This window comes from Pteronotus mesoamericanus, unplaced genomic scaffold (assembly GCF_021234165.1).
Source record: "Pteronotus mesoamericanus isolate MK-2021 breed Mesoamerican mustached bat unplaced genomic scaffold, CSHL_Meso_final contig_50, whole genome shotgun sequence".
Taxonomy (NCBI): Eukaryota; Metazoa; Chordata; class Mammalia; order Chiroptera; family Mormoopidae; genus Pteronotus; species Pteronotus mesoamericanus.
Genome location: NW_026555186.1, coordinates 39,678,128 through 39,698,017, shown reverse-complemented (window position 1 = coordinate 39,698,017; position 19,890 = coordinate 39,678,128). Strand labels below are relative to the sequence as shown.

The 19,890-nt window shown below is 37.7% G+C and overlaps 1 protein-coding gene across 1 annotated transcript in view; it reads right to left on the bottom strand.

Moving 5' to 3' along the window:
- ADGRV1 (adhesion G protein-coupled receptor V1) overlaps nt 1–19,890 on the bottom strand; it is a 507,230-nt gene that overhangs the window by 248,730 nt on the left and 238,610 nt on the right. Inside the window, exons 79-82 of the mRNA XM_054578596.1 lie at nt 14,789–14,973; nt 9,927–10,176; nt 9,243–9,382; nt 6,758–6,918 (exon numbers count right to left, since the gene is read on the bottom strand). Coding sequence (XP_054434571.1) covers nt 6,758–6,918; nt 9,243–9,382; nt 9,927–10,176; nt 14,789–14,973 — 736 coding nt within the window. The remainder of the gene's footprint in view (nt 1–6,757; nt 6,919–9,242; nt 9,383–9,926; nt 10,177–14,788; nt 14,974–19,890) is intronic.

Here is a 19,890-nt window from a genome sequence, read left to right as displayed (position 1 = left end):
GCGTGTCCGGAAACTGTGGCGTCATGCCTGGTTCTCCTCCTTTACTCAGGTGGCCTACAGACTAGTGAGCTGGGGCTATTAGCTTGTTAATATACACTAAAACTCCTACGATGATCAAAAAGCTAGCTTAAACTCAAGTTTTAAGTTGAGTGTGTGTGTGTAATATACATACTTACAATCAGGGCCTTGTAAGTTTTTTGTTTGATTATAGGCTACATGATCACAAATATATGCTTTACGCTTAAGTTTACTGTGGCAAACGGTAACAACGTCAAGCAAGGGGATTTAGTGCTGGGCACAGGAGAAATGCACACCGGTCAACTGTTTTATTCATAGCCTTTTCCCTTAACTTGGTAATATTCCAGTAGACACCCATTTCATATAAATTTCGTACAGTTACAATGGACCAGCTCAGGATGATTTAATTAAGTACATTCAGCTTCAATTAAAATGCTAGCATGACACCTGGTGGCCGTCCAGGATTCAAAGCCAGTAGCAGGAAATGGGCTGGATTCTGCAGCCTACACTCGCAATGTGTGGTGGTTACCGAGATGCTCAAGCAGGCTGTGCCGTAGCCTCAAGTGGCCTTGGGAAATATCTTGAATAACTTAGATTTAAAGAAATAAATACTTCAGTTACCAAGTTTCTAAAGCATTATATGCTATGTATTTTTCTTTTATTTTCTTATCTGATGCTGAATAGCTGTCTTTAGCATAGATGATTTAAATTTATAAGTCAAGTTTTAGGGTTTTTTTTTAATTATAACAATTTTTTTTTGGTTTAAATCCCCTTAATATAAATACATAAATCACAAGGTACAAAAATGTAGTAACATTAAGTAGGCAAATAGAGTACAGTATTTCCAGTTATTACCATAAGTGTGTAAACAGTTTTTTAAAAATTAATTCCTTGGTTAATTGAATAATTTTCCTTTATTTTTTCCCCATCACTATGTAGGTTAAAGAATCAGTTGGAAAGGAGTAATTAATTAGTTTATGAAACAAATGACTTTTCCATATGATTTAAAAGTGAAAAGGTAGATAAATTACCCCTTATGGTAATTTTAATAATCTTTGCTGTAAATAAGAAAAATTCTAAAGAACAGATAGATTATTTTGCTATTATAGAACTGGACCACACATCCCTTTATCCATCTACTCAATATTTGACTGTTTGCATGTGTTTTAAACATATGTTATGTTTTAATATGAATATGCATGTCCAGTAAACACCTTGATGGTTTGGCATCACTTAAGAATGGAATACACTTTCCAAATTACTGAAGTTTATTCCTCCACACACCAAATATTAATATTTTCTCCCATGAAGAGTTTTGAAAATATCTATAAATTTTGTATGTATCTATCTATCTCTGCTTTCTCTATAGGGAAATCTATACAAATCAAATGATCACTACATTATTAAATCGGTTATTAAGTTTTTTTATATTTCCCGCCTAATGCTAGCTTTAACACGCACTTTTTCTACTTTTTTGCTCATCAGTATTGATTCTCATATTCTCTCCCTTCAGCACAATGTCTCTTGCTTACTGCTACTAAGCTAAGGGCAGGAAAACAAAATTGTGAAGCCTGAAAAGTTTTCTAGGCTGAACAAAAGACAGTATTAAACACCTTAGAGTATGTCAGTTCTGCGCATTAGGGGACAGGATTTATTCTCGAGGGATAAGGTCGCAGGGAGGACCACTCCCCAGATAATCATGCAAACCAAAGATGTTCAATACAATTGATAGCCACTAGCCACTCAGTCTATTTGAATTTTAATTAATTAAACTTAAATAGAATTAAAAATTCAGTTCCTCGACTACACCAGCCATACATCAAGGGTTCAATCACCAGATATGGCCAGTGGCTACCACACTGGATAGAGCAGAAGATCAGCATCCTTGCAGAAAGATCCACCAGAGTGTTCCACTGTCCTGACAGCAAAAATGCTACATTTCAGAAGAACTTTCATTAAGAATGGCTGAAATGAGATGGTTTGGGACTTGAAGGCATGAACTTAACTTACAGAGCCACAAGTACATCTCTTTATTAGAGGATGACAGATCAGCATGGTCGATTCATTTACTTCTTAATTTAACAAATAGCTATTGAAATACTACTATATGTGAAGGGCTGTGCCGGGCAATGGAAGCATGATATTCAAAAAGATAGTTGCGCCACTCCCGCTGCCTGTCTCCACATTTCTATCAGTACCTTGGCCCAGACAGAGATTGGTTTATGAAAGGTCAGAGAACACAAGTTTGGAAAAGAGATGGGCAGGAAAACTTTCTGGGTGGTTTCCAGGAAGCTGTTCATTGCTCTTAAAACAAGATACAAATAAGCGCTCCACCCTTGGCAAGCCTACACATTGTGTGAAGCTTACTGCTTCTGCAGCCAGTGCAAGACCATGTAGGGACAAGACTGAGAAAATAAAATTAAATCTTTGTGGAAGACAAAACAAAATAGAGAGAGAGAGAGAGAAGAGGATGGGCCCCTGATGATGCCCTTCTGCTTATTTAAGATATTTGAATTATCTTCTGTTATCCACAGTCAAATTCATCCTATGCAATACAGCTATATGAAGATCTGTCCATAAAGTATCCAGCCATGTACTATGAAAAAAGAGACATTTATTGAAGAAAATACAAGATACAAGAAACATTGTACATAGGACAACGATGCCTCAGTCCCCTTCCAGGTAGGCACATTGGGGCCTCACACAGTTCTCCCAGCATCTTTTCCACTGTTCAAAACCCTCTGCAAAATCCTCTGTTGGAATTGCCTCCTCTTGTTTTCCTGAGTCTCATGATGGTGTGAAATCTCTTCCCTTTCAAAGATGATTTTAGTTTTGAGAAATGCTGAAAGTTGCAGAGTGGCAATTGTGGGCTGTAGGGAAGGTGAGTCACCTGGGTGCTTTGATGTTTCACCAAAAAAATCTGCATGAGATGATGTGTGAGCAGGTGCATTGTCATGATGAAGCTGCCAATGACCAGTTGCCTATAACTGTGGCTGTTTTCATTGTATTGCATCTCTCAACTGAGGAAGTACACGGAGGCAGTACTTTTTATTAACTGTTTGTCTATTATAGACAAATAATAGAGAGGTGTACTTGTGATGGACAACACCTTCCCAATCAAAATACACAGTTAACATGGTCTTGATCTTGCTGAGAAATTACCACCTCTTCTTTGGGCATGGAGAACCAGACAATTTCCATTGGGACAACTGGCCCTTTGTTTCCAGATATTACTTGTAGCCATAGACCCACAATTCATCTCTGGTTATGACCTTCTTGAGGAAATTTGGCCCACTGGTAGCAGTTTGCACCGTCATTAGTAACTATACAGCACAATGTTCTTTCCACTCTGGTAGCAGAAGCCACAGAATGAATTTTGCCACAACACATTTTACGTTAAGATCCTGCATCAAAATTTCAGACAAAGTAGATTTTGGAATCCCCAGATCAGCTTCTAGTTCTCTCACTGTCAGTTGCCAATCTTTGTTGACTGCAGCCTGTATACATTCGACATTCATTCTGAAGTGTTCTGATTGTTGAAGGCCTTCCAGAATGTGGATCACCTTCAACAGATTCTTGGTCATCTTTGAAGTGTTTGTGCCACATTTTTATTTGTGCTGCATTCATTGTATCACTCCCAAAAGTCTTCTAAATCATCCAAGTAGTTTCCACATAGGAATGATTAAGCTTAACACAAAACTTGATGCAGACTCATTGCTCTACTCGCTAAGTCATATTGAATGCAACGGCCATACAGTACACATGCATATTCAATGGTGCCTACCACCCCCACTGACTAGTACAGTGAAGTCATCATTGTTCATGCATGCACATGCCAGTCCACTTTCCTTGCCTGCCAGGTTACATCGATGTCGCACAAACCATTCTCATTATAGTAAAAATGGCTGGACTTCAGACAGACCTAGTATGTACATAACTAGAGAAATCCAACATTTTTTATGCATGTCAGAATTAAAACTAAGCTTTCTGACTTGTCACTTGCATGATAAGTTACCCTTCAGATGGCTTTTTTTCAAATTCTTGCACATCTTTTTCTATTCTTGTGAATACCTCCTCAGTTGAGAGTCAAAATGAAACTGTTTTAATTTATCTCCAGATAATTATAATTACTATCCTAGGACAATGATTACAGTGAGTATGAACTGGATATTTTTGAAAGAATTTGACATGAAATTTTAGAAAATATCTTATAATTTAAAATGAGTAGATACCATCTGGTAAAATTATAAAGTTTTTTTTTAAACTATCAGAATTTCAGCTTGTAAATTATAAGACAGAACTAAAATATCCTTGCAGTTTAATAAACCTTGAACAAAATAATAAGCATGCTTAAAAGGAATTGGGATTATATTTATTTTACTTATCCTGTAAGTCTTATTATTTAGCAATTATAGACAACACTTCCTGTTACTTACTGTAAAATTGACATTGTGTTGGCATTTATCATTTAGTAATCTGCGAAGTAAATAAAACTATCAGGCTTTTGAAAAGGAAAGTTTTAGCTTAATTAATGTTAATGTCCATCAGACATTACATTAGAGAACAAAACAACAACTACAAATAGAAACAAATCTGAGATCTATGCCTACCTCAAATCTCAGCCTAAAAGCATTCCAAACATAAGAGACTCACCTACAAGTGCATCAAACATGACCCAGTTCACGTATTGATGGTAAAACTGAAATGGGTTATGGAATATAACAGGGTCTCACTAAAATCACAAAGCCATAGAAATTGCATTTAGAGTCAAAATTAGGATGATTCCAATCCAACTATCTATCTTTGACAGTACAACATCATTAGAATGATGAGAAGCCGGGTAATCTTTGACATTCTCCTACAAATAGTAATGTGTACTTCAAACTATGTTTAGGTTCCTTAAAATAATATAATAAAATTATAGCATTATCATCTATAATTATTCATCATTAAGGTAAATTTCATAATGTTACACTACTGTGCACAGTTATGTTTTACTTTTTTTCTCTCTAGGTTTTTAGCTTCATGAGATAACCTTAGTTTAATTTCTTGGTATTTGGTAAACTGGTTTCTAATTTTAAAAGTCATAAGTATATGCCTTGATCTTTCATCTCTCTTAGCTGGCCATTACTAAGCTTTTTGGCCGGTATTTTCTTTACAGTTTTCTTAATATTTTCTTTTCTCTAGCTTACTTCATTGTAAGAATATGATATATAATACATATAAAACAAAATATGTGTTAATCGACAGCATAATCAGTAACACTTCTGGTCAACAGTAGGCTATTAACAGTTAAGTTTTTGGAGAGTCAAAGATATACATAAATTTATGACTCACAGAGGAGCCAGAGTCTTTCATCCGGACATTGTTCAAAGGTCAACTGTAATTTCAAATATAACTTCAAGTCAAAAGAAATACAAGTAGATGCTGATATTTAGATGTTTATTCTCAAATAGATGAGTAAATCTATGTAGACTTTGCTAAAGTAAGCTGCAAAAAATATATATTTATTAACAATTCTTCTAGGAAATATAGTCTTGCTAGTGTTCTATAAAAATTAAAATAATATTTTCACTTTAGTTTTTAAAACTCTTTGTTTTGATGTTCAGAATTTAGAACAAGCAAGGAATTTTTGTGGATCACAGCCACACTTGGATTTAACTCTCTATTGAAATACATAAAATAACATCCATGTTTATTTCAGCTTTTTACCCATTGGTGTTATTTCATCATTCTATGAAATTTCTATTAATATTAAAGTAAAATATGATGTCTCCATCTGGTTTGGAACTATGTTGACCTAGAGAAATCTATTAAGCAAGAAATGTCATCTTTATAAAATGTTATTAAGAATAAGAAAGTATTAAGACTCCCAACCACATAATCAATTCAGCAAATGAGAATAATTCCACAGTTACTCTAAGTTATAGGTAAATGGTTGGACAGACATTAACACAATTCAAGTACCTACTCTTGCCGGAAATGAAACCTAGATGTGAAAGGTGAAAGAGTCTTTTTTTTTATTTTTGTAGTTTCATTATTGTATTTTTAAAAAGATTTTATGTATTTACTTTTAGAGAGAGGGGAAGAGAGGGAGAGAGAGAGAGAAACATCAATGTGTGTGATATACATCAGTTCGTTGCCTCTCACACGCCCCCAGCTGGGAACCTGGCCCGCAACCCAAACATGTGCCCTGACCAGGAACCAAACTGGTGACCCTTCCGTTAGCAGGCCAGAGCTCAATCCACTGAGCCACACCAGCCAGGGCAACAGTTTATTTTTTGAAAAAACAGAGCATATTTAGAGCTCCTAGTTTGTAGAATACAAATCAGCCAAAGGGGTAGGTGTTGTTGGTTTTTTTTTTTTTAATAAAAATACAAACTGCTTTGTATATATTATCTCCCACAATCCTGACACTCTAATACAGAGTCTGCCCTCAGAAGACTATGAACTATGTATATCCTCTCCTATTGTGTAGCTTCTATTCCATGCTGTATTTTATATTCTTTATGAGTTGGAACTATGTCTTGTTTTTTCCCTATGTCCTTAGAACAAAGTTGGCCCTCCATAAGTATCCACTGAATGAATTAATGAATAAGACAATGGGAAAGTTTATTTTCTCCCAGTGCTAATGAATGACAGAACATTTGCATCTTGTGTAGATAAAATGAATATGAAAAAACAGGCTTTCACTCTAATAACTTTTTTAAATTACTGACACAAAAATATTGCAACTGACCTGAGATACATATAAATCCAGAAGAGAAAAATGCTTCATTGTATGAAGACAAGTTGTCAGTCTGGGCGTAGACAGCATACACAGACATGTATGAACAGGCACATTCCACGTAGTCTGAAGTGTCCTCAACCACTTTGCAAAACTGACTGTCGGACAACCAGCTAGGGCAAAAAGACAATTGTCACTATTCTGTTTTCATCAATGCTTAAAGCCTCAGATGGCTTTTAAAGAAAAAATAACTTACAGAACTTAAGTGTTCTTGACTCCAGACTTACACAGACCACAGTGTCAAGAAGAAATACCGGAGGGAACATCTTGTGCATGACATGACACAACAGATCCCACAAGGTACATTAAGAAGCAGCTTTAATACTATCCGAATTTTCAATAGCATTCCAGCTACCAGAGAAGCTGGTCCTCTCAACAGAGCAGTGCCATTTGCTAGCTAATCTAAAGCAAACACGTCCAAGGTTTTCAACAGACGGCACCCTTCTCTATCTTTTAAAACTCCCAAAAGAATGACATAGCCATTATAATATGTAGTGTTCACCCTTTATTTTTCATAATTCCCAGTAATCTGAACCAACAAATTATTTATGTGTTTTTCTAAAATTCCTTCATTTTTTTTTTTGGAGTTGGGAGCCAATTATAATACATAAATGTTTTCCAGTGGTTTTTTTTTTTCCACAAACTTCACTCTGCAGATATGTCTATATATTTTTTTAATTAATTAAGAGAAAGAGAGAGAAACATCAATCAGTTGCCTCCTGTAAGCGCCCTGACCAGGCACTGAACCTGCAACCTAGGTATGTGCCCTGATTGGGGACCGGACCCGCAACCTTTGGTATACAGGATGACACTCCAACCAACTGAGACTCGTGGACAGGCCAGGGTTCTTTTAAGAATAGCAGGGTTTCTATCAGTCTGGCTAATTTAGCACAAGAATATTGTCATGATTATGGCAAATACGGCATAACATGCCACAACTTCGTAGCATTCCTCAGGGACTATCGGTTGAGTCTCTTCCCTTTTAGTGCCTCTTGATTTTTTTTTTTTTTTTTTTTTTTTACTTTTCTAAGGACATAAAACTTCTCAACTCCAACTGCAGGTTCAACCTTGAAACATTCATTATTAATTATATATTGAGGATCACACAGTACCTATGTATTAGGTTTAAGATCTGTCATCAGGCATTAGGAATTTCAACTGATAATTATGTTTATTTCCCACAGAAAAGAAGAAACTAACCAGAATTTTGGTGTTTAGAGGACAGTTGGTTGGTTAGCCAATTAAGTTGTTAAACTTATATAGGATTTTAGCTTATGTGGCTGAAAGTCAGTGATAAACCAATTTTTACCCTTTGGTGTTATTTCATCAGTCTATGAAATTTCTAATTGATGTTAAAGTAAATTACGCTGTCTCTAACTGGTTTGGAACTATGTGGACCTAGGAGAATCTATCAAGCAAGAAATATTATCCTTATTAAAGATGCTATTAAGAATAAGAAATTATTAAGACTCCCAAACACATAATCCCTGGGGGTTCTAGGAATCTGTCTTTTAACCAGTCCTCCAGCAAATCTGATACATCTTGTTAGGGACTCATCATGTTTGCAAACAATGAAGAGATACAGAGATGAATCAGATCTGAAACCTGCCTGGAAAAGTTTAAGAGGTTATTAGGATAAAAATTACACATTCATATTAAAAAGTAATACAGGCCCCAATACATGTATATATAATTATATCATGGATCTAAATGATACTTTGTCAGGATTGCTAACCAGTGAAATGGAGCAAAGAATTTTCAATGAAAGATTTGAGAAGGAAAGGAAAAGGTAAGGGCTTACCTCTAGCTATATGCCCTCTCGAGGGGTGGGGGGGAACCTCACCACCCCAGCTTTAACTACCACATTTGAATCAATGCACAGACCCTCTGCACCAGCGCTGCCTGACCCTAAAGCACTGACTGAGCTCTGAGTAACAGAACTGCTCAGAAACTTGAGGCCTTAGGCCAAGAGAAAGAATCATTCTCTTCTTCCCTTTCCTATGCAAAGCTTTAATCCCAAACTGTACTCCAAGCCATATGTGGGCTAGAATTGTAAATCCCTGCTAATTCCTCTGAACATAGAGTATCAGCTTAAGAACCATAAGCCCAGATGGAAAGGAAAAAAATTTCCTTTCCTGCCCAATAAGTTAACAAACAACCACAGGAAAGTTATCTGAATTGAGCAGAACTCATGCTAAGTCCTGTGAAAGCACTAATAATCAAGAAGCAAATACTGTGCTAGACACATATTTAAACGATTCGGCTATATTTGCCACCGGCACGATGCTAGACTAGCTGCTATGCTTCCTTGTCTTATTTCTTGTAGAGGCTATTCTCCAGTCTAAAGTCCATCACTGCTCAGTAGGAAACACTGGGCTCAGTGGTACTGGAATGGAGGAAGACCAAATTCTGATTTGAAACAATTATTAATAAGTACCTTGCAGCAGCCTGATTCCAAAGGAGACACAGAGAGGTTTTGGGAACAATTCTGGGCTCAGCAGCGTAAATCCTGTAGAGAACCTCATTGTTGTCAGTCAGGGGTTGTGAATGCTGACCTTTCACACTCAAAGATAATGCCTATAATATGTAAAAAAAAAAGGAAAGAAAGAAAGAAAATTTAATAATGTTTCCAAGTTAATGTCATGACTGAATCTCCCATTCTGAACTTTGCTTCATTTTTTAGACGCTTTAGTCACTACTTACTGCTACTATTTACAGGTAGTTTCCTTATGAATGCACGGCACCTGCCTGGTTTTCCACTGCAAACATTCTACCTCCCCTTCAGTTACGGACAGTCTTCAGGTGACAACACGCACTTTGACTATAACTGCTGGACATCATCCCAAGTGGCGTATATAACATACTATTAGTGAAAGCTGTCTGTTTTCACTTTCCCTGCTTTGACATATAGTAAACTCAACAAAACACAAAGTAAATACTTCCAACTATTTTTGAGGCAAAATATTTCACAAATAGTTCACAAAGATGGCACATGTTTCATTTCATAATTAGCTCCCCACACGTAGCACTTCCCACAAATCTGATCAAGCAAACGCATTCTGAGTGTGGCTGTTACGGAAAAATCAGATTCCAACCATAATTCTTTATAATGATAGATTACCTTATTTTTCAGGGCAGGAAGATTATTTCCACTTATGAACCACTGCTGGCTGCTATACTCTGTAAACTGGACTACTTCACATGTACTTTTCTCAGGCATTATTTCTGCATCCGGGACATCCAATAACCTTTCTGGAATTCGAATATAATCACTTTCCTTTCCTTCAAATTTGTGCCCATTGATTTGTTGAGGATACCAGTGAAGAGCCAGTATTGACAAATATGGGCAGCTGTCAAGGATGGTTTTGCCTCTGCAACAGAAAAGCAAAGGATCTGCTAAAATGGCATGCATTTTATATATTTTTTCTATTTGTTCTATATATCCACTTACATTTGTTAAAATGCGTTAGACAGGGGCTCTGTTCTTTGTGTATAAGCGTAACGCTATCAGCCCAAAAGCAGTAAAGAGAATGTGTTTTCAGTTCTTTTATGGTTGTCATGATTTTTTCACAGAACTTTCTGCATCCCTCTGCCTGATCCCCTTTATAACCTATATCATGGGTTTCTGAAAGCTGTTTCACAGATATCAGACATACTCTGTGGCTATAAAATGGACTTTTCAGTTACTCATATCATCTTTGGTGGTACAGACTGAAGAAAATGCATGCCACTCAAGTGGAACGCTCCGTTTTATTTGAGAATACTATAAACCTTGTATGTCTGCAGCCATGTTTTCATCAAGAGTCACTTCATCCCTTTTTAACCCATCAGAGAATTGCTCAGTTGACCATGTGACTGACAAAGATCTTTATCCATTTACCAATTGTTTTGAACACTCCCTAGGCATAAGATTCTGTGCTCAGTGAAATTGCTTCCAAGCCTCTGTGTGTTAAAATTAGTTCAGTTCAAAGCTTGTTTAAAAATGCAGATTTCATTTTTGATAACACCCCAGGCTTATTAAATCAGAACCTTGCTTTGGGAGGGAGCTGGGGGTTCTAGCAATCTGTATTTTTAACCAGTCCTCCAGTGAATCTGATGTATCTTATCAGTGGACCCATCATGTTTGCAAACAATGTGGAGAAACAAAGATGAATCAGATCTGAAACCTGCCTGGAAAAGTTTAGAGGATATTAGAATAAAAATTATGCATTAAATGTTAAAAAGTAATATAGGCCCCAATACATGTAGAGTATATATAATTATATCATGGATCTAAATGACACCTTGTCAAGACCACTAACCAGAGAAATAGAGAAAAAAAAATTTTCAATGGAAGATTTGAGAAAGAAGGGAAAGGATAAGGACTAACCTTCCTCCCTAGCTATATGCCCTCTGGAAAAAAAATCTGTTACCCCAGCTTTGACTACCACATTTGACTTGATGCCTTCCAACACCTATCTTGAATCTAGCCATTAATCTAGGGCTCTAGGCTCCCATATCCGAGACTCCTCCTGAAGCACTTCAGGCTGTGGAGGCCACACACACCTGCAAAACAGCCTGTAAACCCATCTCTTCATCTCCCCATCCGGCCTCCCGCATTTTCACTGGTGACTCTCCACTAACAGCTGCCACTGACTGCCACTGTCACCTGCATACAACTGGCTGAGACCAGTGAACCTCAACCAGATGACTGCAGACCCCCCTCATGCCTCTAGAATCTGCTGAGGTTTAGCTCAGTCAGTCAGCACTGTCAGGGACTCCACCACCTTCACATACCGAGGACATCACATGCACAGTGACTCTGCTCAGCCTTGACACAACGGTGACACATTGCTGCCCTTCTCCCTTGCTGATGACTATGCGCTCCCTGACCCCCTAACTGAGAATAGCCACGCCCGTCTCCTGCGCTCACTTTGATCAATCCCACAATCAGCTTCACACGCAGGCTGAAGTGAGGGGGGAGAAACCCAGGGGAAGGAACCCACATTATCGTGTAGATTGGCACCACCACAAACCCACAGTGACCAACCTCAGTCAACCCTTCATGCCACTTGGCATTGTCCTTACTTGGCTTCCCAGCAACTGTTCTAGATTCCATCATTCTCCTCAATGCCTCTGCTCATTTCCCCAACCCTCACTCTCAGTAGATGCCCTTGAATACTGCTTAAGGCAATGTAAATAATGCGTATCAGAATGGTCAGTATCTTCAGAGTTTTCTGAGTAAAAACCTTATCTCCCCCTTAGTATCTAAGTTCAGTTTGTCACCTATATGTTAATTCTACAACCCAATTATTTTCCAGGCGACCATACTCCCTATGTCCCTGCCTCAGTTTCACCCCTCACCTTCTCTTACATGAGCAATTGCGTCTATGCAGCCCTATTTCCTGATTTACCCTGTTGTTTACCACTGTCCTCAAATGATAATCTAACATCCTAAGTCTGATTCTCTCTCTCTCTCTCTCTCTCTCTCTCTCACACACACACACACACACACACACACACCCATACCTAGCTTATTTTATGTTTAACCTTTAATGCCTGATGATCTCCCCAAACACACTGCTATTCTTGCCTCACTGTCATTGTATAAGCTATTTCCTCTTCCTGGACAATTCAGGAAGAAAGGTAAGTCTATGAAGAGGAATTCCTGCACATGGCACAGGCACATGGCAGGAATTATAGCGATTCCTTTATTCATTCTATTCACTCATTGTACCATAGCCACTGAGAATCTACCACCAGATACTGGTGTAGGCCCTGGGAATGCGGTAGTCAACAAAACAGAAAGGACCTGTCTTTTTGGGTGTCTTACACTCTCTTGAGCTCTCATTGGGCCTTTGAAGGAACAGGTATGGGAACCAACATTCACAGCAAGTTAGATGGTTCACATCCAAGACAACCTTAATATCCTAGTGATTTTCAGAAATACAGAAAAACAAATTGAAAGAATTGGGACTATAGGGAATGCAAAGCTACGGACTACTTACTTCACTGAATGACAGAGTTAAACACAGAGTAAAAGGAAAAAAAATAAGAGGCTATTTCTTAACTGGCCCCTGTCCCTGACACCTTTGTATAGCCATGCCCTTCTGCTCCACTCACTTTGGTCAGTCCCACCATCTGCTTAATGCCAGGCTGAAGTCAGAGGGAGACGCCCCATGGAGGGAACCCACATTGTCATGCAGACTGGCACCCCCACAAACCCACAGCGGCCTCACACACGCTGTGGCCTCAGTGCAGACCTACTCAATGTAAAGAAATTATCCATTTCAGAGGTCTCTGAAGACAGTAGGGACATCTATAAATGGTATCGAAGAGCCAAACTGCTAATCATTGGTCTCAGATGGACATTTAGGAAAAGGGAGGACTGGAGAAGGGCACACAGAGCCTTTCAGGTACTTCGCTGGTGCTCCTCATTAAGAAGACTAAGGCCCCAAGACTCAGTTATCAGGGTTAAAAGAAGAATACAGCGTAAGGGGGTGCTGGCTCTGTACCTACACCTCAGGTCACACCCTGGCACTGACCTGGGAAGAAGGTCTGGGGCACTTCGGAGCCAGAGAGATCAGAATAAAAGATCTGTTACAAAGCAAGTGATTAACAGTCTCTCCTGACCACACGGCATGGCGGGCAGCAGGGGGAGGTGAGGTTAAGGAGGCCTGGGATTGGCCTCTGGAGGCCTGGACGGAGCCCAGGCCTCACTCTGGACCAATCGTGTGACCACTGCAAGCTGGGTAAGGCTCTAGTCTCAGTTTCTACATCTGTAAATAGGAATAATAACAACTCTAACCATACTGTTAAACAGCTACTTAAATGCTCTTTTGTACAGATAAAATAATATATGCACAACTTTTCGTATGGGCTAGTTTGATCCATGTAAAATTTCCACTATATTATACTATTTATACCTAGATAAAAAAGGCAATTTCATATTTTCCAATCTAACGCAATGCCAGGACTACAGCAGAGGTACAGTCAATATCAGTTATCATTATTTTATTCTTTGATCTATCTTGTGACATTTTTATATCTGGATTGACTAGCTCTTTGAATTCTGTGTGCCTTATCATCTAAGAAATAAAAAGTTTTACATATCCAATCATTATTTCAATTAACATGTCAGTTCATAAAGGGCCACATAAACAGATAATTTAAATTATTATAGGAAATTTTTAAAATGTAGTCTTCAAAATATCTCTGAATTTCAACATAGCTTAATGACTACTGATCACAGCATCAATCAATCAATAAAAATAAACTCCACAGAGATTTATATATACATTTTCAATCAGACATGTTTCATTAAATAATAATCGCTACATTTTAAATAACATATTACTCTGAGAGAACTACGGGGGAAATCTCCATTTCTGCTCATGTTCTACTATCAACCATTTTTATATAAAATCAAATAGCAATAAATATTTTTAGACCTTTGTACTACACCTACCCAATATACCTTATGAATGTAACTTAAGACACCATGACTTCTGAAGAACATTAATATAATTACAAAATTTAATATACAGTTGATAATCAACATGAGCCACATTTTATTTTTCCCTTCCCTCTTGCTTTCTTCATGCCATGAAACTCCAGCCACAAAACAACGAGTCTGAAGTTCAGCAACATCCTGAGAGACGCCTCCAAATGGATGGAACTGAACCACAGCTCCAGGGAAGCACAATGGACAGGGATGACCTTCCTTTTTTCAGAATGTATCTTCTATTCTTTATATAAGGAAGAGTAAGCAATAAGGCTTTTGTATTATAAAACAAGAGGAAGGTATTGCTGCCAAGATAGATTTATTTTTCTTGCTCTAATTGGTGGGGGTTTTTTCCAAATAATTTCATGTGCCCACCAGGTATAATGCATTAACTATATAGTCTTTAGTTACATCATCTAAATGTCAATTTGCATTGTGTATTACTTTGTAAAATGGAGGAATACATATAAGGTACAGCTAGTATATTAAAAGATACTTACTTTTCACCAGGAGAGCCACAGGTAACATCAGTCGACAGAGAAAAGGCAAAATTCTCAGTCACTTCTGTAAAGTGACTGAATCCCCTAGTGTCCTTGCGCTTCGGGTTAATAAGAGCACAAAGAATCTCATAGAACAGATTGCGGTTTTCAATACTGAAAGCTTGATTTTTTCCTTCAACAGTTATCTGGAAAAAATCCAAGTATAAAAATGTATCTTCAAAAGTAAACTACTTAAATAATATGAATCACATAATACAAGGTTTTCTTTATTAACAGTTATTGGCATTAACAAAATAAGAATGAACCTATGAAGAATTTAAGTGAAATCAGTATCAAAATTACATTTCAAATATATCCATTTTTACTTTAAAAAGCATAAATAATCTTTTATAGAGAAACAGCATAATTACCAAAATAGTTTATATTTAATAACTAGACAATATCCAAAATGGCTGCATGAATCACTTATTTTTAACTATTATAAACATTATAAGTCAAGATTAATCTCACTTTTACATCTACCCCAAGGATTCTTATTCTTTTGACCAAAAATTAAGGAAATAAATACAAGAATATCTGTCCACAAAAGAAGCAAAGTTATTCTTATCAGTGTTTCAATGAATAGAAGTCACCGCATAACACTAAGTTTCTAAAACATCAAATGAGAAAACTCTGTTCCAACCAAGAGTAGTCAAGAGCTCCTGGCAGTCTTGCCTTTCCCCGTAAGTATGAGCCTTCCTACCTTAAAGGGCTGGGATATTCATTGTTTGAGGGAAAAGGAGAGTAAGAGGAAAAACTGCCTTCATCATATATTTTTTTTCTTTAGCACAATGACAGGGGTCACATCTTTATTTTCTGACTAAGTTCTGGTGTGACACCACTGACTCGTTGTTCCACTACACTCATATAGCTGAGAAGTCCTTATTAATTCTTCAACATCCAAATTAGTCATCATTTTCTCTGACTTTGACACTGTGCCCCGCCAGCCTGTTCACAGACATGGTCACTTTCTTTGTAGTTTGCGCGTACCTTTATTAATGAACTTATGACAACACTGAAATGATTGGTCTGTCACTCTTACTAGTTAAGCTCATTGAGGAAGTGGCCCATGTTCTCCATATTTTTACGTTTTTATAATCTATACGGTACTAAGCTGATACCTGAGCTGAAGACATAAGTTTAAGAGTAGCCATCTCAAAGACAGGAAGACTGGAGAATAATCCATAAGGAAAAGATCATAAGGAGCACAGAATAAAATTTAACAAAGTAAAAATTACAATGGAGATAAGGAACAGCCCACTGGACACTGAAAAAAACTAAATTATGTTAAGTGGAAAATAAGTTCAAGGAATGCTCCCAGGATTCAGGGAAAATATTACAAGTAGGACCAATCTATAAGAAACAACAAGCACATGAAAGGAGCAAGTAGAAATAAAAAACTACCCAGGTCCCTGATCAGCTAAAGAAATATTCCTGCCTAAAAATACAGAGCTTGCTTTATACCAAAGTTAGAAACAGAAACAATACCAGATGTATCTGGTGATTTTTAAATATTATTTCAAGAGTTTAAAAAAATCTTACCAGAAAACCAGACAGGAAAAAAATTACTAATGGAGAAACAAACATTCAGTTTGACAGACCTTTTTTGGCAAATGAAAAGCCAGAAACCACCAGAGCAGCATGTGGAGTTTTGAGAATCAAAGGCTGGGATCCAAAAATTCTAGAGCCACTCAACCTTTCATTCACATTCAAGGGCAAAAGAAAGTTTTAGTAAAACACACACACACACACACACACACACACACCCCTCCCCCTCCCCCTCTCTAATCTTCACAACAATCCTGTAAGGGGGTTGCTAGTGTTGTTTGGTTTTGTTTCCAGAAAAGGAAACTGAGGCAGAAGGAGAATACCTCACCTGCCTGAGTGCACTGAGATGGTGAAGAGGAGGCCCTCATCATACCCATCTGCACTGACTTGAAACATTCCCCCCACTTGCCTGTCCCAAAATAATAGGTTGACTCAGTCTGTAGACAGGTTTACACAAAATTATTGCAAGCATGAAATACAACACCAGGTAGTAAAATATAGAGCTCAGTCTAAATCACTGATAGTGTGATTACAAATAAATCAAATGAGAAAAATAATTCTTAAAATACAAGATATATAGTTTAAAAAGTATATAAGAAGAAATATTTTTGCTCTAAAAAGGCCATTTTACATAAATAATGAAAAGAATGGCCAAAATTATCAAAATTGGCTTACAAAAAAGGCGAGAGCCTGAATCAACCACAGGAACTTTTTTTTTTTTAAATTGTCAAGAGTGGAAAAATAGGGAGATCTTTGGAAGGGGGAAGTCTCTATCAAACTCTCACAGAACACATTATTTCTGTGTTCTCTCACGTGTTCCAGAACAAAACATTAGAGACAACACCTCCGGACTCATGTTTTACCAAGCTTTAAAAACCTGGAAACTAAAACCCTAAGAAATTAAGTTTTGCATATCAAATCCAGCAGTCTTAAAAGACTGATAGTATTATTAAGCAAAGACAGCATTTTAAATAATTTTCATTGCACCATATCCAGGAAAAATCAAAGAATAGAATATTATGTCATAGCAAAAATTTGCCCAAACCCACAGCTAAATTTTATCCAAAATAGAGTGAGTCATTTAAAGTCCTTACTCTTTTTAGCACAATATTTGTGTCTTATGAAAATAAATAAGCAGTCACTTCTAGTGAGTGTAATAATAATATGTAAGATATATTGAGGTCTTTCTATAAAAAAGATATGATATAGAGCAGATTCTATTGCAAAGAAGTTAGAATTGGGGAAAAATAAAACTTACAAATAAGAAACAATTTCACTTATAATACAAGACCTTATAAAATGAAGTTCTATCAAGTATGTGGAAGTTCTGCCCCTGAGTTTATAAGTACATATGAAATATAATAGCTGCCAGATAAAGTATAGGTTACCCTATTTGAATTTAAGATAAGCAACCAATAATTGTTTTATATAAGTACATGCAAATAAATATTTGCTTTTTATTTTTAATATACTTATACTTAAAAAATGTATCCATGCATTATTTAAAATTCAAAGTTAAATGGGCATTCTGTATTTTCTTTGTTAAAATTTTAACTCTACTATATGTGATTATATACATTTTTCAGTACCTATTATATTACTGTCTTATTCTCATTGTTATAAATATGTCTAAAATATGAAAATCCTTTTTCATTTTATGGACATAAATGGTGATTATTTTTCTACTTTTTGTTATTATAAACTTTTTCATTTTATAGACATACCTAAAATTTTCATTTTAGGTATGTCCATAAATGGTGATTTATGGACATAAATGGTGATTATTTTTCTACTTTTTGTTATTATAAACTGTGCTGAAATAAACATTCCTATTACACACATATTTGCACAAATATTCCCCACACCGCTGAAAGTCTTTTTTTCCCTAACTGTAGTTTTCCCGGTTTCATTCAGGTATAACTAACATATAACATTAGCTGCCTTTTAACTTTGTTATATATGCAAAAATTAATTTTGTTTAAACTTTATATGGTCAAGTTTATCAATCATTTCCTTTATGACTTCTAGATTTTGTTTTATGCTTTAGAAGACCTTCTCCACTTCAAACTTACATATTAAAAGTGATTTGTAGTTATGGTCAAGATGTCAGCATAGATAAACATGGTATATGCATCCTCATGCAACCACATCAAAATTACAACTAAACTACAGAACCACCACCATTCAGACCTGCCTGAAATCTAGCTAAATACAAGCCCTACAACAAGGGATTTAAAGAAGCCACATTAAACTGGTAGGATGGGCAGAGGCATGGAATGGGCTAATCCCACACTCCTGTGTGGTAGAAAAAAATCAGGAGAGAAATCTCAGCTGTGGAGGTCCCGCTGATGAAAGGATACTAGTCCACGCTGGGGCCCCACTCCAGGTTTCCAGTGCCAGGAAGAGAATTCCTGAAAATCTGGCTATAAAAATCAGCAGGGGATTATGGCTGAGTGAGACAGGGGGCTTTTGGAGTGTCAGCAGTTTCTCTTAAAGGGCCCATGCAGGGACTTACCCACTCACTCACCCCGAGCTCCAGCACTGAGGCAGCAGCTCAAAAGGAACCAAGGACATACGAGGAGGACCTGAATTATCTGGCATCAGTGTAAGAGCTGGGGTAGGGGGAAGCTTTCGGCCAGACAGAAGTGCAGGAAGAGACCACTGTTCCTTTTCTGAGCTCTCTCACAACAAAGCTGGCAGGCAGGCCCCATTTCTGAGTCACCATCAACCTGGCTCACACTGTTCACCCTGCCCTAGTGATGCCCTGAGACTTTGTCCCACCCAACTTTTGAGCCCACCCAAGCTGTTTCCAGTGATTTTTCCAAGCCCATGGCCTCCCTCATCTCACACTTCAGACTTCCCTAAAATCTCTCAAACAAGCAACATCTGGCCTCATCATGCCCTTACTTTTGCTAAGTGGCCGCAGGCTTGGCACTAGCAGCAACCAGCTCGGTTTGCAGTTTGGCCTCACCTGGGCACCTCCAAGCCCAGCGGAAGTAGCAACTATCTACAGATCACTTTGTAGCTCATGCCAGGTGGTCCTGGATAGAACACTAGCAGCCTCTGACTTTGCCCTGCACTTTCCGGGAGGCCCCAGAGCCAGTATACCTCATGGACAATTTTAGACCACACTGAAGCACCACCCAATCACTTCCACAAGTGACACACTCAAGGGGCAGACTCAGTGAGCACCAGAGCCCTGCTGCAGTAAGTCCTGCTCTGTTAAGTTGAGCCCCTGCACAGCTGATCCTCCACAGTGCAGCCCAGTCTGGTGGTTGTAGCGACTTCTTGCAGCCAATTGGCTTAGGGGTAAATCTTTCCCATCAACATGCCTACAGCAATCAAGGCTCAACTACAACAAGAAGGTGTACACAGCCCACACAAGGAGCACACCTGGAGGGCCCAACCTGGGGGACTGGGGAGGCTGTGCCACTGAACCCTACAAAACAATTACTACATAAGGTCACTCTACCAAGCCCGGGAGACATAGTGGCTCTACCTAATTCATAGACACA